Here is a 21,338-nt window from a genome sequence, read left to right as displayed (position 1 = left end):
TGCCCTCGAGCAAGGCACAACCACAAAACGGTTCCAAGGTGTAATGTTCTTGTTTATTTCAGGGGAGCTAACACAAGTCTTCAGGTCTCACACAAGGTTACTTAACATGCAAGTTTGGTTCTAGACCCATCTGGGCAAAGACTAGATTCTAACCAAGGTCTCTATAACCCAGTCTACCACAAGGTCTCAAGCAAGGTTACTCATCATGTAATCTACCTTAGCATGCGTAGAAAGGAGCCTGAGCGGAGTTCCCATCATTTCCCAGGCGAAACGGAAGTTAGGTTGAAAATACTGTATCCCTGAAAACGAGATGCTACAACACTTCCTGTTGTGTGTATGGTGTGTCAGGGGTTAGGTACTGCAAAAAGGGGTTAGGTACTGCAAAAAGGGGTTAGGTACTGCAAAAAATACAAGATCCAGTTGAACAGAAATTGGGACGGTGACATCTGCAGCGTTTTGCTTTGAGTGCGATCTTCATGGACAACAGTGCCTTTAAACGCTACATAACCGAAAAGAAGGAGATCGGTTTGAATCCGGGCCTGAGTAAAGATGTTTTATGTCTTTATGTGTGAGTATTCCTGTATGATGTGCATGAGTTTGTTTGTGTTGTAATTGTCAGTCAGTGGTGGCGTGTGCATCAAATTGAGGGGAGTTGAACATAAAAACGTAGATTTTGGTATGTTATTACATGATTGGTTGAAGTTATTCAATTATTAATACAAAAAGTTGTTACTTACCGGTTCATGTAATAACTACCAGTTAATGTAATAACTTATTACATTTAGTGGAAAAAGTTAACCGTTCAACATTTTATTACGTTACCCTGCAAGTTATTACATTAACCAGTTTTATTTAATCAAATAAAAAAAAAACACGATTACATTTAGAAAAGTTATTACATTAACCAGTGTTATTACACTGACCAGTGTTATTACATGAACCATTGTTACAAGGTCCTAGACCAGCACTCTGAAACACCTTTCTCTTTTCCACACACACATTTCTCTTCCTGCAAAGCTTTTGTGCTACTGTATATGAATCTCTTTCACAGTGTGTGAGAGAAGAAATGTTTCAGCAGACCCATTCCCTTCTGTAAATTCTCTATTTTCTTTATAGCCCTTTCCAACTACCTCTCCGGGCTGCTGGAAAGCCTTCTCCTCTCCACCACTATTGACGGTGCCTGTAAAGCAGTGATGGTCTGGAATGTTTGACGTTGATTGTTGAGCACTAGGTCAGTCACCTGTCTGATGGATGTGTTCTTTTGACAGCTGAAAACTCCCAAAAGAACACAAGGTGAATACTCCCTCAAAACCTGGCCCGAGAGAGCTAAGAGGGAGAGTTTGGACGAGGATAGGTAACAGGTAACTGGGAGGTGACATGGTGGAGGGTGAAGGATGGGGATTCCACGTCTCTCCGTAGACAATGGCAGCAAGCTTTTCTCCCAATTTGTCATGCACATTATTGACAGGCCAACGTTTGGAAATGTTCTCCATTGACGGTTGGGACCAAGGCACCTTGCCATTTTCTTATGGACTTTAATCACATTACCGAAACAATGAAAGAGTTTAACAGTACTGGCAATATTTTCACTTCTAAATAGAAGCTTAAAATCACAAAGGAACCACATCCTTAACTAAAGTAGCCTATCGAAGTAACTGCAATCTGCTAACAGGGTTTAACAAAATACTAATCAACACGGTTTGTTGTGTATCAAAAAAGGATGAGTCAAACATTTCAATCCGTTTTTTTTTATGTTTCCTATGTCAGGGGTTGGCTGCTAGCAGACTTGCAATGTTGTTGTCCAAAATGAACTGATAAGGGCCTTTTTTTCAGTCCCCACACTGGCTGCTGCGCCAACTGATAAGACTGTCGCATACCACCTGTATTAATGATTGGTCAAGACCGCCTTTTACTCCAGCAGTTACCAGAGAACACGTCAGATTAGAAAAACAGTTGAACCCCTCTGTAAAATCGTAATATTTGAACAACTACAAACAAAACAACTTGAATAGAACTCAACAATCACAAACAGCAACACCTGTCTTTCCTTCTGTTCTTTCAGACGATCCAACCAAACCCAACATCAAAAGGAGTTCAACCCAAACCCCTCAGAGTAGCTGCACTGGAGCCATAGCCTATGTTTAAAAGGGATCTTTTAACAGGACAGCGCACTCCAGCTCACAGTTACTCAGTCAGTATTTGTTTGAAATGTAAAATTCCCACCTAATTATTAGGCCTCCCTCTCATGTTTCACTTTTTAACCTATGTATCATCCATCCTCCCTCTTCAGATTACCCTATTTGTCGTATTTCATTGGAAAGGGGTTCCAGGCAGGACCGGCTCACTTCTACACCATGTTCCCTGTGTCTCAGTTTCGCCCCCGCCCCCGGTCCTGGCATTTGCACTAGGCGCTGACCCAGGGGCCGTCAGTCTGTGGTGGATAAAATAAAGTCCTAGTTAATGAGTAGCCCGTGGCGCTGTGGCCTGCTGCTACAGGTGTAGGGGCCAAGGACAGCGACAGATAAGGCCAGCCCAGCAGATATGGCCAGGGAGAAGAGGGAGGGGACCAACTGCAAAGGAGCTTGTGTTGGTGAAATTGGAAGCCACCTATTGGAAGGTATAGCTTTTATCCTAATCATCCAACCATGTGATTCCTTATTCCATCTAGAGGTAATAGTTATTATCCCTGACTGTTGAGATATACTGTATTATAAGGGCCAGCGTGTGTGAGGTATCCATTACTACTGAGGTCTGTGACCTCTGAACTCTCACCCAGTTGGTCCAATTCAGTCTACTTCCTGTTATTTCCTCATTTTTAAAGTGCAGTATATAATATAATCACTGTGAATTTACACAACAACAAAAAGTGAACAACTAACTGTCAATTCTCGGGTTGGCAAAAAACACAGAATCCCAAAACTCTCAAAAAGCTTTGCTGGCGTAGGTGTTATTATAAAGCTTTATGCAACAGAAACAGGCACTTCACACTAAACCCTTGTAAGTCAAAAGGGTATCCTTTGTAATTTTCTATAAAGATGCTTACGCAAACACCTTTTGTCCAGAAAAATAACTGCCGGAAAGCTTGGAGCAACATCTATTGGGGCTTTGCATTAATTTGGATCGATATTTCAGATAGTCCTCTTTCCCCACCTCTTCCCGCTCACCGTCCTTGTTCGACCAGATTGGCTAATGAGTTACCTTGGATTTCTGCCCCATCCCACTCACCCCTTTCTCCTCCCCTACCTCTCTCACCCCACCAGCTCCCAGTCACTCTACTCATCCCGTCCATCCCTCCCATCCTCCTCTCTGACCCCCACACCCCCATACCTTAGTCCATTATCTGCCAGCCTTCACCCGGGTGAACAAACTGTTCTATGATCCGCTCTCGTTACCCTCTCCCTTATACACGTCTCCAGGTCACCAGGTCCAAAAAAGAGAGGGCCAACAGAAAGTTAACCCTTTCCAGTGCAGGCTGCCAACCAGGTTATCTCTAGGGCCAAAGACTACTGTCCTCTTAGAGATAGATTGCTCTACCCTATTCTCAAGCATAGGAATTTAACTTTGTTCTGGACTTTTGGATGTCACTTTGACTATAACTGGCAATTGACAGTTATAAAACATTAGTGGTGGGTTGCTGAAAAACTGGTACCTATATATCCAAAATAAAGGATGAAAATAATATTGAATATAGTTTACGCTGCAGTTGTGCAAGTTTTCATCCAAGAGCATCATTGTTATGGCCAGAGCATAAGACTAGGTGGGCCCAGAGCTTGTGTTTGAATAGGCGTGCCACCCAGTTTCACACTCTACCAAGCTACAGGATTAGATCTGCACCGTTTCTGCTCCAAATCCTTACAGCTTACAGCGTGCAAAGGGCTTTCTCAAGATCCGGGTAGCAGTAAATATGTGTGTGTGTGTGTGTGTGTGTGTGTGTGTGTGTGTGTGTGTGTGTGTGTGTGTGTGTGTGTGTGTGTGTGTGTGTGTGTGTGTGTGTGTGTGTGTGTGTGTGTGTGTGTGTGTGTGTGTGTGTGTGTGTGTGTGTGTGTGTGTGTGTGTGTGTGTGTGTGTGTGTGTGTGTGTGTGTGTTAGAGAGAGAGAGAGAGAGAGAGTCAGGGTGAGTTGTTTCTAAAGTCTCCCTTACATTGCCCTGTAGAACATATGTGTGCACACCTTCAGAAATAAATATTAATGTACACGGAGAGCTAACATGAATAATATGCACATCAATCTCTCCTGGCTCAAAGTAGAGGAGAGATTGGCTTTATCACTACTTACAGTATTTGTGAGAAGTATTGTGAGAAGTATTGACATATTGAATTTACCGAGCTGTCTGTTTAAACTACTAGCACATAGCTCAAACACATAGCTTAGACACACCCACCCACAAGGACAGGCACAGACACACACACATGTGCACTATACACACACGTACACATGTATTTTGTCTTGTAGATATGTGGTAGTGGAGTAGTGGCCTGTGGGCACAAACTTAATGTATTGTGAAATCTGTTGTGAAATGTAATGAAATTATTTTAATTGTATATAACTTGTTTTGTACCTTAATTTTGCTTTGGCAGCAGCTAATGGGGATCCATAATACACAGAAATACAAATGTTGAGTTTGAAAGGAGGCCAAAACAGAGAGGTCTTTTTAACATCACACGTCACCATAGTGTGTGTGTGTGTGTGTGCGTGTGTGTGTGTGTGTGTGTGTGTGTGTGTGTGTGTGTGTGTGTGTGTGTGTGCGTGTGCGTGTGCGTGTGCGTGTGCGTGTGTGTGTGTGTGTGTGTGTGTGAGAGAGAGAGATCCTAATGATGATAAGAAAATATACCAGGTTGATGAAAAATAACAAATGAGTCAGTCGGTGTGAGTTGTTTCTGAAGTCTCCCCTACATTGTCCTGTAGAAAATATTGTATGTGTTATCAAAAATGTATTGAGACAAACGATTACAGCTATGTTTGACTTGAATACATCCAGCAAAGTGTCCTAAATTACATCAACTACAACTTCAGGCACTGTCTGTACTCATTAACCAAAACAGGAACACTCACCAAAGGTATGAGTACCACAGCGAGTCTCTGGTCAGGTGGTCACTGTGAGTCTGACATGATCTGCTGCATCGCAGGCTGGCTAGGCAGTTCAAAACAGAGCCAGGTGTTTGGCACAGATAAAAACATAATAAGTTAAACAGGTAGTATATGACTTATTTATAATGATGTTTCATTATTATATTATATGACATATATATAATGATGTTTCATTATTACAGCATGGGAAGTGAGAGAGCGAGAGCGAAAAAGAGAGAGAGATGGGGGCAGAAAGAGGGAGAGAGATAGGGCCCCGGGCGAGAGAGAGGTTGCATCAACAGCAACCTTGGGGAAATCCTCTGCATTATCATTAACAGCAGACTCGTACATTTCCTAAGTGAAATCAATGTACTGAGCAAATGTCAAATTGGCATTTTACCAAATTACCGTACGACAGACCACATATTCATCCTGTACACCCTAATTGACAAAGAAACAAACCAGAACAAAGGCAAAGTCTTCTCATGCTTTGTTGATTTCAAAAAAGCTTTTGACTCAATTTGGCATGAGGATCTGCTATGCAAATGGATGGAAAGTGGTGTTGGGGAAAAACATACAACATTATAAAATGCATGTACACAAACAACAAGTGTGCGGTTAAAATTGGCAAAAAAACACACACATTTCTTTCCACAGGGCCGTGGGGTGAGAAAGGGAAGCAGCTTAAGCCCCACCCTCTTCAACATATATATCAACGAATTGGCAAGGGCACTAGAACAGACTGCAGCACCCGGCCTCACCCTACTAGAATCTGAAGTCAAATGTCTACTGTTTGCTGATGATCTGGTGCTTCTGTCCCCAACTAAGTAGGGCCTACAGCAGCACCTAGATCTTCTGCACAGATTCTGTCAGACCTGGGCCCTGACAGTAAATCTCAGTAAGACATAAATAATGGTGTTCCAAAAAAAGTACAAATACCAATTAGGATCTGGCTAAAAATACTTTAATCAGTTATAGAACCCATTGCCCGTTATGGTTGTGAGGTCTGGGGTCCACTCACCAACCAAGAATTCACAAAATGGGACAAACACCAAATTGAGACTCTGCATGCAGAATTCTGCAAAAATATACTCTGTGTGCCTCCCGAGTGGCGCAGTGGTCTAAGGCACTGCATCACAGTGCTAGCTGTGCCACTAGAGATCCTGGTTCGTGTCCGGGAGACCCACCAGGCGGTATACAACTGGCCAGGTGTCGTCCGGGTTAGAGGAGGGTTTGGCCGGCAGGGATGTTCTCGCTCTAGCAACTCCTGTGGCGGGCCGGGCGCAATGCACGCTGACACGGTCACCAGATGTACGGTGTTTCCTCCAACACATTGGTGCGGCTAGCTTCCGGGTTAAGCGGGCAATGTGTCAAGAAGCCGTGCAGCTTGGCTGGGTTATATTTCGGAGGACGCACAGCTCTCGACATTCGCCTCTCCCGAGTCCGTATGGGAGTTGCAGTGATGAGACAAGACTGTAACTACCAATTGGATACAACAAAATTGGGGAGAAAAAGGTGGTATAAAGTCTAAATAAATAAAATAAATAAAAAATATATAAAATATCCTCCGTGTACATCGTAAAATCTCAAATAATGCATTCAGAGCAGAATTAGGCCGATTATCAAAATCCAGAAAAGAGACGTTAAATTCTACAACCACCTGAAAGGAAGTGATTCCCAAACCTTCCATATCAAAGTCATCACCTACAGACAGATGAACCTGGAAAAGTGTCCCCTAAGCAAGCTGGTCCTGGGGATCTGTTCACAAACACAAACAGACCCCACAGAGCCCAGAACAGCAACACAATTAGACTCAACCAAATCATGAGAAAACTAAAAGATAATTACTTGACACATTGGAAAGAATCAACAAAAAATCTGAGCAAACTTTTGTCTTCCAACAAGACAATGATCCAAAACATAAAGCAAAATCTACAATGGAATGGTTCAAAAATAAACATATCCAGGTGTTAGAATGGCCAAGTCAAAGTCCAGACCTGAATCCAATCGAGAATCTGTGGAAAGAACTGAAAACTGCTGTTCACAAATGCTCTCCATCCAACCTCACTGAGCTCGAGCTGTTTTGCAAGGAGGAATGGGAAAAAATGTCAGTCTCTCTGTGCAAAACTGATAGAGACATACCCCAAGCGACTTACAGCTGTAATCGCAGCAAAAGGTGGCGCTACAAAGTATTAACTTAAGGGGGTTGAATAATTTGCACGCCCAATTTTTCAGTTTTTGATTTGTTAAAAAAGTTTGAAATATCCAATAAATGTCGTTCCACTTCATGATTGTGTCCCACTTGTTGTTGATTCTTCACAAAAAAAATACAGTTGTATATCTTTATGTTTGAAGCCTGAAATGTGGCAAAAGGTTGCAAAGTTCAAGGGGGCCGAATACTTTCGCAAGGCACTGTACATACCCAGTACATACCCATAGCCTTCCTATTGAGAAAGGCCGCCGTAGGCAGACCTGCCTCTCAAGAGAAAACAGGCCATGTGCACACTGCCCACAAAACGAGGTGAAAACTGAGCTGCACTTCCTAACCTCCTGCCAAATGTTGCCCTTTACCTCAGATTATACAGACCCACAAAGAAATCGAAAACAAACCAAATTTTGATTAACTCCCATATCTATTGGGTGAAATACCATATCGTGCCATCACAGCAGCACAATTTGTGCCACAAGAAAAGGGCAACCAATGAAGAACAAACACCATTGTAAATACAACTAATATTTATGTTTCCCTTTTGTACTTTAACTATTTGTGCATAATATGACATTTGAAATGTCTTCATTCTTTTGGAACTTTTGTGATTGTAATGTTTACAGTTTTTTTTTTTATTGTTTATTTCACTTTTGTTAATTATCTACTTCATTTGCTTTCGCAATGTAAACATGTGTTTCCCATGCCAATAAAGCCCTTAAATTGAATAGAAATTGAATTGAGAGAAAGAGGTAGGGAGGGAGAGTGAGAAGTAAAGGGAGAGAGGGGATGAAGGTGAGGGAGGGGCGAGAGAGAGGGGCGAAAAGGTATAGGTTCCCTCGGTCAGATCACATACCCGGAAAGGACTTGAGTACAGCTCCACTGAGGGGAAATGCGTCAGTGGGTTCTGACTCACCCTGTCTGCGATAAGGGAAGTCTCCATGGTAATGCCGCCCCCACCCCCCCTGCCCCCTCACCAACCCGCCACACTCACCTGTGCCTCTCACATGAATTTATTATCACTCTGTCTGGTGATATCAACTCTGATATTCTTGGTATTTGATGTCTGGTTTTGCCTGCCCTCTAATTTTCAAACTACATTTGACCCAACGGTTTGGAAATAAACATGAACGAGACCTTGAATCTACACCTCAAGGGCCACAGATTGACAGTCATTCTCCTCCTACAATTATTTTTTGTTGTTTCTCTTTTGCACCCCAGTATCTCTACTTGCACATCGTCATCTGCACATCTATCACGCCAGTGTTAATGCTAAATTGTAATTATTTTGCCACTATGGCCTATTTATTGCCATACCTCCATAACCTTACTACATTTGCACACACTGTACATAGATATTTCTATTGTGTTTTTGACTGTACGTTTGTTTATCCCATGTGTAACTCTGTGTTGTTGTTTTTGTCGCACTGCTTTGCTTTATCTTGTCCAGGTTGCAGTTGTAAATGAGAACTTGTTCTCAACTGGCCTACCTGGTTAAATAAAGGTGAAATTAAAAATGAAATTAAAAAAATGCTCTGGATAGAGAGAAAAAGTCAAGCCAAAAAGGCAAAGGTGAGGACTTTTCCACTGCTGATAGGTGCAACAATAGCTGCCCGGCCACCAATCCTAGACTTTTAATCACACTATGTCAACATTGACTCAAGAGTGTACTCGGTATGCTTTTCATTTGGCCTGAACAGTTATACATACTGGTCCCACAAACCAGCAAGCTAATTGAGCTAGCATGTGCAAAGAGCCTATTGTGAAGGTGTACACTTTGCAGAGGCCACCTACATAAACCAGGTTACATTTATCACTATGGAACCACCAAAAGGCAAACATTTGACAGGTTTTTTCTCTCCTGTGGTCGGTCAGAGATTTGTTTGAAGCAGCTTTCCAAAGAAGGGTTTATTTGCCTGCAAAGATAGTTTAATAACGTGTCCTTTCCTCTGTCAGGATATTGCATCAGCTTTGGGGGGAGTTTTACAGTGGAGATGTCTCTTTTTAACTACACTGTTCTTGAGGAAGGTAGACTGTATGAGCCTAATGATTGAGTTTTAGTCTTCAGCCTCAAGTAGATTACAGACATTTCACATTGTGAGAGGGCATCCATCAAGTGAACCTAACCTTATCAACTGGATAACCATCCCTTGCAGAGAGGAACTAGTAAGCTTCAGCAAATTCACCATCTCCATCCCTCCTCTTTCAGACTTTCTGGCACCCATGTGGTTACAGTAGGTAGGCCTACTGTGGAAAGCAAAAAAATATTTAGGGTCAAATTAAGGAGTCCCACAGGGCTCTGTTCTGCGGCCACTCCTGTTCTCTACATATGGTACATGCTGCCACTTGATATATTAATCAGAGGATTTGGACTACACTTTCATTTTTATGCTGATGACGCACACATACACTACGCTGGTTGAGAGAATGCCAAGAGTGTGCCAAAAGTGTGCCAAGAGTGTGCAAAGCTGTCATCAAGGCAAACGGTGGCTATTTGAAGAATCTCAAATCTCAAATATATTTTGATTTGTTTAACACATTTTTTGGTTACTACATGATTCCATATTAGTTATTTCATAGTTTTGATGTCTTCACTATTATTCTACAATGTAGAAAATAGTACAAATAAAGAAGAAACCTTGAATAAGTAGGTGTTCTAAAACTTTTGACAAGTAGGACAAGTAGGACAAGTAGGACAAAAGTGGACACTGAAACGTTAACAACCAAACTGACAGACTGTCTAGATGCAATCAAGAGATGGATGCAGTTGAACTTCCTAAAATTGAATTGCAACAAAACAGAGCTTGTGCTTATTGGCTCTAAGGGTGCACGGAGAAAGATGAGCACATTCTAACTACCTCTGGATGACATCAAACCGCAAGTAAGCAAAACTCAAGCCCCTCATTTGAAGCACACATCAGCAGCATCAAGAAAGTTTCATTTTTCCACCTGCATAACATCGCTCAAATCAGGTCATTCTTGCCCACTGCGGATGCTGAGAAACTTGTACGTGCCCTAGTAACATCTATGCTTGACTACTGTAATGCACTGCTGACAGGAATCACAGTCAGGCTCCTGTCTCAACTTCAGATGATCCAGACACAGCTGCCAGGATCCTCTCACAAACTACACAAAGAAAAACACATCACCCGTTTTATTCAACCTTCATTGGCTTCCTGTTCAATACAGGGTTAAATGTAAGATTCTGCTGCTCACCTTTAAGGCCCTCAAGGGTGATGCACCTAAATACATATGCCAACTTCTAGCAAACTATTCCCCAGTACGCACACAATGATTATCAGACTCAAACAGCCTGGTCACACCAGCAACAAACCAGTACATGTCAAAGAGGCCTCTTCAATTTCCTTGTTTAAAACACAACTAAAGACCTACCTATTCAAGCTAGCTTTTAATGTTTGACCGCTTAATCTGCAATGTGAACTTTTGGGGTGACCCAACCAAATTCACATAGAAATCTGTTATAGATCTGCCATTCTACCATTCTAATTGAAGGCAAGTCTCATAAGCGGGTGATCTGGTCTATAGGTGCTTTTTCTATGCTTTTAATTCTTAAGTTTAGTTTTTTTCTTACTTTCTGTTTTGTACACCAGCTTCAAATAGCTGAAAATCAAATATTTTGGGTTATTGAAAATATATTTCCCAACGGTTTAGATGGTACAATGATTCTCTACACTATTCATTGCTTGTTTTGTCAGATAAACTGAAATTAGGGAAACTATTCGAATTTTTGCAACCAGGAAATGGCAGAGTGATTTCGGCATATTAGCCATTAAAGTCTGTATTTTGTTTTAGTAGGTAATGGTATGATGGTGCTTGCTTTTCAATGTATGGTTGACAAATTTTGTCTGCGTTTTGTTTTCTACCTTATGCGCAATGAGCGTCGGAAATGCAGTTTACACATTTAAAAGTATTATTATTAGTAGTAAATTGATTGGAAACTATACACCTCAGGATTAATTTTGATACGTCATTGTTCTGATTTGTAGGCTAAAATGTAATCTCTGAAAATAAACATCCCTCTGATCATAATAGACCTTCACTTGCGCAAACTGTGTTATTCTGTCATGGTCCTGGATAACTGTACTAACGGCCTACGAAATACCTTCCTGCATCAAGAAGGAATCAGATGGGTAGGCTAAGCAGGTGAAACTCCCTTTACAATAGCAGGTGTTCGATCTGGGTTAGGCTAGGCCCTAGTCAGTCTTCTAACCTGGAGTGTGTCTGGTTTGCCGTTGGCTAAACAAATGTCAGGTCAACCCTCGAGGGCATGAACGGGAAATTATATCAGAATAGGTATGTATCGTCTTTGACTCTCAGGTGGGATAATTGTCGGGGGAGGGGGGGTCACCGGGTTCACATGAAAGGACCCGCAGACACCGTCCAAACAGTAGGCAAACATTTTGGTCTTGCCTGGTCTCTGGGCTGTCATAAAAAAAAAACACCCTAAATATTTGAATGTATGACTTTTAACATAATTTGGCCTAATAAAAATGTTAGATCTATTCTAAACAAATTATTTAAAACATTTCCATGAATACGTGTGCCTTGCAGTCGGCCTAAGAGAAGCAAAACAAGAAACAATAGTCTACATTATCCAACGTCACTTCCCTCACATGCAAGTGATCATTATTTACTTATGTTTATTTATAAATATATATATATATATATATATATATGTACTTTTTCATCACACCATTTAGAACTGGTCAGAGCACCATCGAGTATATGGACAATGTCCATACCTACAGAATAATTCATAGAGAAAGTATCGTTACTTGGTATGACGCGAGGAGTTATACACCTTATCGTATCCTGGATGAGCGGCAGTTTCAGAGTTATTCACCGGATCGTATCCTGGATGAGCAACAGTTCCCGAGGGCCTCGCCCTTCCACCGCTGTCCCCTCCCCGGGGACGTTGTTACCGCTTCGTTTTCACGCACCTTGCCTCAATGCACTGAAAGACGCAGCCAATTACGCAACACTTTATGATCAAATAAACCATGTGTGTGTGTGTGTGTGTGTGTGTGTGTGTGTGTGTGTGTGTGTGTGTGTGTGTGTGTTTTGCGTGTGTGATGATGTATAGATGATTGTTCTTTTTTGCTATTATAAGCATATATTTGCCTATTGTTTATGATCAACATTAATCTGAACAGAGTTCCGGTCTTTAGCGGCGCCACTATTGAGTTTGTGACATTAACACCTTTGTTGGAGAGTACACACTACAAAAGGGATTTACGCATTACCTGCTTTTGGTATCAGTCACAGTAGTTGTGGATTGTTGCCATAATCAGTATAATCAGATAAAATGGGCCATCATAATAGGTACTGTATATACCTACTGCCTCCCTTAGAGAGGGTTAGACACAAAGCCCCTTTAGGCCTAGGCTACATTGGAGTAGAACATATGTTGAAAATGTGTAAATACATTTAGCAAAAGTTATAGGTGTATCATGAGCATAGGCTACATGGCCATGATGAATAAGTAGGCCTATATTTAGATTATTAGACCTGATACAATTCATTATTCCACAGTCAAGGGTTAGCCTAATCTTATTGCTGCTCTTCTTTTGACAGATAATCCAATAATGTCTGTCTGTAAACAACAGGTTTCTATGGCACTGCCAAGAATAAACCCAATAGGATTTGCTCTGATCTTACAGCGCCCTCATTCGGATTTCAAAGTACATCGCGAGTGCAGTGAGGAGCTTTTGGTGTGATGTAGCCATAGAGTATGATAGAGGCCTCCAGTGGTCAAAAAGCTATTTTAGCATGGGCAGCGCCATTGAGGTCTTCCACCATTTTAATGTAGTCAACCAGGTGGGACTTCCAACTTCATTGGCTGATCCCTCCTGGTGACCCTGTTGGTATCATGTCCAACTGGGTCATCAGAAGGGATCAGCTAATCGTGAAGGATAAAATGTACTACTTCCAAATGGAGATTGCCTCAATGGCGCCGGCCATCCTGTCACAGACACTATAATGCCACAGATGAGTCATCTATGTATCTCTATGGATATAGCCTCTGTCTAGCCTGCAGAGTCCCCGACGACGGGATCTTCTGGTTTTCGGGGGAAGTGGAAATAGAGCCTGTGACGCGACATCCGCTTTTGGCGTTAACAAGGCGACAGACTATTTTAACCACTCCGCCAAATTTACCGGATTAGCTGAACCGGGCCGAAGATAACCTACCCGGTAGTTTTGTTCTTGTCAATATCAGTATGTAGGGGAACTAGTTTCAGACTGCGATGCCTCACATATGACGTTGGGTTGGATTTTCATTGGTTGTTTAGACTTGTTCACATGACCACAAGCTCGAGACGATGGTTTGCTCTGGTCGTTTCTCATTCTGGCATTGCATTTTGTTTATCCACATGTAACCGGTAAATAACATTAACGATACTTTACTCCATGAAAGATTTCACACGGACTGGCCACATGATTTCAGGTATGGATATGAGGGCCCTTTGTTGTTGTTTTACTCGCTTATATAGCCTTTGATCATCTAGGCACGTTCCAAACATCGAAACAATGTTATCGCTGTAAGCTTTTGATGAAGGTATATTCATTATCAACGGGTACAATACTCATGCAATATGATATCTACTTGACTGGCAAGTTCAGCAAATAAAAACAGGCAAATGGCACAGGTCTACACTGGGTATTCCACCCAGATCACTTTTCAATGTGCATAGGCAATTCATTCGTGGTACGGAACTCCAATTTACTGGCAAGGGAGAAAGAGGAACGTAAACATAACATCTGAAACGATATGTTTTATCAGTCTTTATTTCACTATACCATGGATGTGGGAACAACGCATAACTGTGTTTGTCCATGATTTATTGCCAATTACCATGGGTCAAATTCCAAAAGTAATCTTATCTTCCCTAATTACATGGTAGTTGAAGAGCCATTTCAAGGGTGAAGCTTGAAAGAAACAGTATTTTCTCTAACGCTGACTCACCCCATAAGCAGTCTTCCTCGTATTTCCCTGCAAATTTAGATTCGTACGAAGAGAGAAACAGACAAGGCCAACCACAACAGACATGTTTTGTGCGAGGCTCCCTGTTGAATTTAGCACCAACACTATGTCATTTGTTAGACTAAAAGCACTTGTTATTGTTGTGTGTTAACCAAAATGGTCAACGTGATTCTGTTCATGTTCTGCCCTTTTAAGTTTATGTAGCTTGACAGCGTATTCATAGTCGCTAGAGCCCTGCCCTCAGTTGAGACGTGACTTGCAGCCCGGAGACAGCTAATTTAACTTCTCCTCAGAAACGGATGTTTCAGCATATCTAAAATGCTTCTGCTTTTCTGGAACATTTTGTCCAGAAAACGCATATTTTCCTATTGGAGTCATGAGCATGTGAAATATGTTCTACAAATTAAACGTTGCGCCATAAAATGTGCTCTGAAGGATCTCTCCTACTGTTTGTCAAATTATATCTATGGTGTGCACCATATAGGCCTGTGCATTATCGTGAACACCTGCCTGCAAATACTCCTGGCCTGTAGCTTTGACATCAGTCATTCTTCTTCTATATTGTTAATGACGCCCAGAACTTTCCTATTATGAATAGGTCTTGACACGCTCCCATAGAATTGGAGGGGCAGAGGCAGTGTGGAGACAATGGTGTGTCGTGGCTGGAATAACATTACTGACATAGTACTGTACTCCGCCATTCATTGTGATATAGGGGCACAGTGAGTAAGGTCACTCATCAGGCACCATAGAGATACAGCTCAACAATGTTCCTGTCACTTCAACATCAAACAGAAAGGCACTTATCCCTAATTCCTGCTGTAAGTTGCTCTGGATAAGAGAGTCTGCTAAATGACTAAAATGTAAAAATATAGCTTGGTCTTACATGATTTGATGTAATTTTATTTTGTTTCGTTTAGAGCCTTTTCTGAGCTGCATTTTCTGATCAGAATCCTGAAGAACTTTGTCCAAAGAGAATACTCTGTAACAATGATTTCTGATATTCCATACGAGAAGGTGAGGTTTTTGTCAGTACTGTTGTCGTAAGTTTTGGTCTAATTTTGTCTTAAGTTTTCTAACTTGTTATTATCTTCTTCTGGTGCAGATGTGTGATGTGGAGTCCAGGAGAGAAGAGTCCTGCAGGAAAGGACCGATGGTATCAAACGTTAATGATATTTACCAAGTAACCTAATGAAAATGGTGTCAAAATATGATTCAAACCTACAGTCAGACACACACTTTAGTCAATGGCCAAGGATGTGAGTCAAACCCTAAATCAATTTTCACGTGTATTTCTAGTCAATCCACCGTGCATTCAGTCTGGAAATATCATCATTTAGCATATGGTTGCATCATAAGCTATCAAAAAGTTGCATGTGAGACTTTGCACTTCCGCCCTGCTCTTCTGTGCCAGTGATTGTCAGAAAGCAGCACGCGCTGGTGTAACAGTATAGCTTCCGTCCCTCTCCTCGCCCCGAACCAGGGACCCTCTGCACACATCAACAATTGACACCCACGAAGCATCGTTACCCATCGCGCCACAAAAGCCGCGGCCCTTGCAGAGCAAGGGGAACAACTACTTCAAGGTCTCAGAGCCAGTCACCGATTGAAACGCTATTAGCGCGCACCACCGCTAACTAGCTAGCCGTTTCACATCGGTTACACTGGCTAACTTCACCTCTTGCGCTGTTCAACTGATGTTGGGCGCGTAATTCAAGTGATCTTCTGTGACCAATGTTTTCTAGAGCCCTGCCTGAGCCCTACCCATGCCAGCGACATTCAGGCCCTACCCAGGCCAGATTGCTTTTGCCCAAAACCCGAAATAACTTCCTCCATTAGCTATTCCTCTCTGGGTGTCACCTGCACCCTGCTCGCTCTGCATGCGCTCTGCTTATCTTGGCTCTGCGTGTGTCTGTGAGTAGCCATAGTAATGGCTCTGCTTGGGCTGCTTAATGACGAGACTTGAGAGGGCACAGAGCATGGCTGTTAGCTACTTTTCTTCACTCTAAACTCCGACAACTCGAGGAATCAGCCAGTTAGAGAGAGGGGAATCTTGGGAGTTGTAGGAATTGACTCAAACTGGCAATTGGGAACATCAGGACTGATCAGGACATTTAACGCTAAATATCTACTCGGGCATTGTTTTGAAATGCAATTTGTTGTGTGAATGTGTCTACTATGGACTACTGAAAACAACAACCACTGAATTACAGAGGCAAAATAGTCCTTTACCCAAACAGATTCTCACAGGACTCATGGGGATTATATACAACCTCTGTTCCATAACCGTTATCTCATTCCTCTTTGGTCAGGGTCACCTCTACATGACTGTGCTCCTGATCCAGCCACCTCTGTGTGTAGTATTATAGGTGTCTGCTGGGTCTCACTGGAGTGGCCACTCTGCTATTGGCTGCCCTGTTCCTCCAGACCCTGCTGCTTCCCGTGGTTAACTCCTCCCCAAACAAGCCCGGCTTCAAGCTCCCACTTCCTCTCGCTGACACCTGCACCGACCCCTGCAAGTGAGTGGGACACTGTAAACATCTTATTCTGCTCGTTCATACTCTATTATTCTGCAGCTTTAACTCATTTGTGGTTGCGTGTTTAACCACCATGGTCATTTTTTGCAGAACAGGTCCTATCATTAACTGTTCAAGGTTGTAGTAAAACGCTGACGCTTCCTTTCTCTATTCCAGAATCGTTCTGTTGGAGAGCATCCCAGAGGGGTTAGAGTTCAACTCTAGTGTCACCAACCCATCCATCTACCAGGCTTGGCTCAACCTGATTAGTGAGGCTCGCAGTAGCGTGGACATTGCGTCTTTTTATTGGACGCTCACCAACAAAGATACAGGCACTCACGAGCCAACAGCGAATCAGGTGAGTGTGTTCTGTGATTGGCAGCCAATGCAATGTCAGATCTAACCTGTGGGTAGATGTGGGTTATTTTAGTCTAAACAGTTATGTTTTATCAATAGGGTGAGGATGTCCTGAATAGGCTAGTTCAGGTGTCTCGGAAGCTCTCTGTCCGCATCGCTGTAAATACACCAACAGAGTCCCAACCTCAGGAAGACATCAATCTCTTAAAAAGTTCTGGTAAGGGTTTCTCTGACTGCATTTATGTTTTCAATTCCATTGAATTTGCAAAAGTTAAATTGACACCAATCAAGCTGCTACCTACAGTAAGGAAGTATTATTCTGTTTGCTTTTTGTTGTGATAATGGTAGCTCATTTTTATCAGGTGCTGATGTAAGAGCCGTGAACATGCGGGATTTGACCACTGGAGTACTTCACACAAAGTTCTGGGTGGTAGACAACAAGCACATTTATATTGGCAGTGCCAACATGGACTGGAGGTCCCTTACCCAGGTGAGTCTTCTCTGTGCCCTCACACCCCGCCTCACCCCCATAATTTCTGTTTAGTTTTTATTTGTAAATAAAAACATCCATTGTTCAAAATGAGTTCCTTAAACCGTTTGAAGAGTTATGCTTGTGGTTTTTGGAGGAAGTAATTACATGTCCTTGTTCTTTTCTAGTGTAAACATATCACAAGTTTGTAGTGTCGGGGTATTGTCTAAAATTAGCACATCAAGTGGAGGGAAGGTAGCTTTGGTTTAATCTGTGAAACTTGTCCTCTGTTGCTGTCCTGTTTAGGTGAAGGAGCTGGGGGCTGTGGTGTACAACTGCAGCTGCTTGGCTGCAGACCTGGAGAAGATCTTCGAGGCCTACTGGTACCTTGGGCAAAAAGACACACCCATCCCGTCTCCTTGGCCCAGCAGTTTCAACACTCCTTACAATAAGGACACGCCCCTGCAGCTGCCACTCAACGGCACAGCCTCCAGCGTGTATCTGTCGGTAAGAATTGACTGAAGGTGCACATTTTCAGAGAAAGTAATCCAATAATTGGATCATATAATACAAATTGGACTGGTTTGTGAAGTCTGGTTATGAAATTCTCCATATTCATTTTCTCTGGTCCTATGTTCAGCATACTACTATATTTCATTTGACTGTGCTTTACCCTCAGAGCTCTCCACCATCTTTCTGTGCTGCCGGGAGAACCAGAGACCTGCAGTCTATTCTCAGTGTGATGGAGGACGCACGGGAGTTTGTCTACATCGCTGTCATGAACTACTTGCCCACCATGGAGTTTTCACAACCCAAACGGTAAGCCTTCTATTTTAATGTATTAACCTCACCAAAGTTTGCGATTTTTATGTATTCAGTGTATAATTAATAAAGCACACAAGGCCTAACCTTCTGTGTGGCGCCCACTGCAGTTACTGGGCAGAAATTGACACTCAGATCAGACGTGTGGCATACGAGAAGCGGGTGAAGGTGCGCCTGCTCATCAGCTGTTGGGCGAGCACTTCGCCTGTCATGATCCCCTTCCTGAAAGCCTTGGATTCAATGCAGGAACCCAAGGCCAAGCTGGATGTCCAGGTGGTGAGTAGGACCTCTCGCTACTCATGCACTTTACTTATCATCCTTAGTATGTCAAGCTCCTCCAGAAGAGCAATTGTTGGATAATAAACTCTTCACTGTTTTACAGAAACTCTTTATTGTGCCAGCCAATCCAAAGCAGAAAGAAATCCCCTTTGCCAGAGTCAACCACAACAAGTACATGGTGACAGATAAGGTTGCCTACATAGGTAATTCTCTCTCCTAGATAGCATATGCACCAGTCATGCTTCTGTATCATTCCAATCAACAATTTCTCATGTTAAAACCAGAGGTAACTCAGAATTTCTGCACATACCAGATCCTATGCACTACAAAATGCAACTCTATTGTGATTCCCATTGATCACCAGGTACCTCTAACTGGTCTGGAGACTATTTTGTGAACACTGCTGGATCGGCTTTGGTGGTGAACCAAACGGCTGCCCAGTCAGTGGAGCCTACGGTCCAGGCACAACTACAGGCCTTGTTCGAAAGGGACTGGGACTCCGCCTACAGCACCCCAATCCACCAGCACGCCGACCTCAAAATGGTGTGTTAGATACAATACTACACTCTAGACCAGTGGTTCCCAACTCCTCGAGTACCCCCAATAGCACACGTTTTTGTTGTATCCCCGTAAAAAAAACGACTGATTCAACTCATTGAGGGCCTGATGATTAGTTGACAAGTTGAATCAGGTGTGCTTGTCTGGGGCTACAATAAAAATGTGTACTGTTGGAGGTACTTGAGGACTGGAGTTGGGAACCGCCGCTCTAGACTGTTGCAGGGCCTGTGTCCTCCAAGCCAGCATGGGGAGGAATTGGATGTAAGCAGGCCAATATAGCATGTCGAAACTGGATTCGAAGCCCAATTTGTTTTTTTTTTGTTGCCAAGTATGCACATTTCTTCTCTCTGTCCCTGTACACTAGTTCTAATCAGCAGCAGTTTCTGGGACGATTTCTTAAATTGCAGCACTATTTTTTATTTGTATATAATTGCAGGAGTAGCAGTAGATATGTACTGTACCAGAAGATGGGTAAAACTATGCTGCCCTCTGCAGCGTCAGTGTGTCTTATCACCTCAACGATCAAAACACAAGCCTGTGTGTTTTTTTTTATGAACTTTGGGTAACTCTTTGGGAATACATCCCAGTGAATCTCAGGGAAATTGCTATATTATGTGTTGAATGTTTGGACTGATGTTTCTAGGCATGCTGGTTTGATCCTTTTTATTATATTTCATGTATGATTGGTGTGTTGTGCCTTGTTTTTCTATGTAGCCTAGACTAGTTAAATTCAATCATTCTGAATCCTTCTTCCTTTCAAACTAGTAGGTTTGCCATAGAATTGTGCAGTAACTGATTTCAAATGTGTGCATTAAAGTCAAGAAAACGTATTTTTCTGGAATTTGCACTGCGTGGAGCGTGTCTTATGTGAGCAGTGCAGTGGAAAATGTTGTCAATGCAACTCAAAATAAGTGTTTAAAAGCACTGCACTGCGTATTATTTGGCAAGCACTAATATTGTATGATATTGATTGCATTTTGTACACACTACTTCCTTTTATGCGGCAATGTCCTAATAAATTGAATTTAAACAGTTGTCTATAATTTCATTTTTAGCAGTTGTATGCACATGTAAGTGTTTAGAATAACTAAGTCTATCCTCCCTCTCTTATTTCATTAGCATGAGTAATGCATGCAGTCTTGCAAATTATACATTTATCCATTGTGCAGTCAATCAATATGAAACTCATTACGACAACATTCTCAGAGGACTGTTTTAAAACGTGGGTTTACTTGTATATTCAGGCCTGCTTTGCATTGGCAGAGTGTCTGATTTGTGTATTGAGGAGATCACATTGGATAAGAGGAGCTGTTAGAAGCCCTCAGTGCGGTACTTGGTACGGTACTGGCACATGTATCTGCTGAGCCCCTTGCCAGGAGACTCCGCAGTGGAGGTAGTGCTGCTACATGGCTACAGCAGGCTGGGGGGCCATAGCCCTGGTAGGAGGCCACCTCTGGATCCGAGGTCCATGCCAGCCACCATTGGCCACAATGACAGGAGTAGCCTTCAGGTTCAAAATGGAGAAACTGGATCTCCTGTGGGAGAGGGATACCAAAATGACAAACTGTTCCAGAATTGTAATCCCCACAGCATTTTATACAGTATTATGTTCCTAATCTCTACTGAACATGATTTTGTATCTCCAAAATGACATACTCTAACCTCCAGGCCATAATCACAGGCTGCCTCCTTTGCCACTGCCTGCTCCCTGGGCCCTGCAAGGTCCTGTTGGGTGGTAGAGTCCCTAAAAAGAGACTGGAGCCTTTGGGCTCACCTGTTTTGTCCAACTGGGACCCAGAGGTGTAGCTCAATCGGTGGGTAAGATCGGACTGTGACGACCTGGCCGCTGACTGCCTCAGGCGCTGGCTCTCACACAACCTGTTGAAATAGGACAGCATGGGTCCACTGCTGGTGGAGCCTCAGAGAGTACAGTCTAGCTCAGTCTCCTGGAAGGCACCGCTTTCACTTGTCTGGAGGCCGGCTTGGAGACCTGAGGGTTTCACAGAGCTGGACTGATGGGAGGCACACTGGGCGTCCTCCTCCGCCCATACCCCTATGGTG

The 21,338-nt window shown here is 42.7% G+C and overlaps 1 protein-coding gene across 3 annotated transcripts; it reads left to right on the top strand.

The window, feature by feature from the left end:
• Positions 1-1,919: 1,919 nt before the first annotated feature.
• LOC139382718 (5'-3' exonuclease PLD3-like) lies at positions 1,920-20,318 on the top strand. 3 transcript variants are annotated; one of them, XM_071126824.1, is made up of 13 exons: positions 1,920-2,191; positions 2,291-2,617; positions 15,197-15,293; positions 15,382-15,432; positions 16,638-16,795; positions 16,970-17,150; positions 17,249-17,366; positions 17,512-17,639; positions 17,925-18,125; positions 18,298-18,437; positions 18,551-18,716; positions 18,823-18,922; positions 19,084-20,312. In XM_071126824.1, the coding sequence occupies exons 3-13, from the start codon at positions 15,267-15,269 to the stop codon at positions 19,269-19,271; spliced, it is 1,458 nt and encodes a 485-aa protein (XP_070982925.1). In that variant the 5' UTR covers positions 1,920-2,191; positions 2,291-2,617; positions 15,197-15,266; the 3' UTR covers positions 19,272-20,312. The 3 variants fall into 3 exon arrangements, with proteins under 3 accessions (XP_070982925.1, XP_070982923.1, XP_070982924.1); XM_071126822.1 differs by lacking the exons at positions 1,920-2,191; positions 2,291-2,617 and adding exons at positions 13,182-13,739; positions 14,992-15,097 and having other exon boundaries at positions 19,084-20,318; XM_071126823.1 differs by lacking the exons at positions 1,920-2,191; positions 2,291-2,617 and adding an exon at positions 13,385-13,739.
• The last annotated feature ends 1,020 nt before the right edge of the window (positions 20,319-21,338 follow it).

Source organism: Oncorhynchus clarkii, chromosome 24, assembly GCF_045791955.1.
Source record: "Oncorhynchus clarkii lewisi isolate Uvic-CL-2024 chromosome 24, UVic_Ocla_1.0, whole genome shotgun sequence".
In the NCBI taxonomy this organism is placed as follows: domain Eukaryota; kingdom Metazoa; phylum Chordata; class Actinopteri; order Salmoniformes; family Salmonidae; genus Oncorhynchus; species Oncorhynchus clarkii.
Note: the sequence above shows the minus strand (reverse complement) of the source record. Positions and strands in the feature narration are given on the sequence as shown.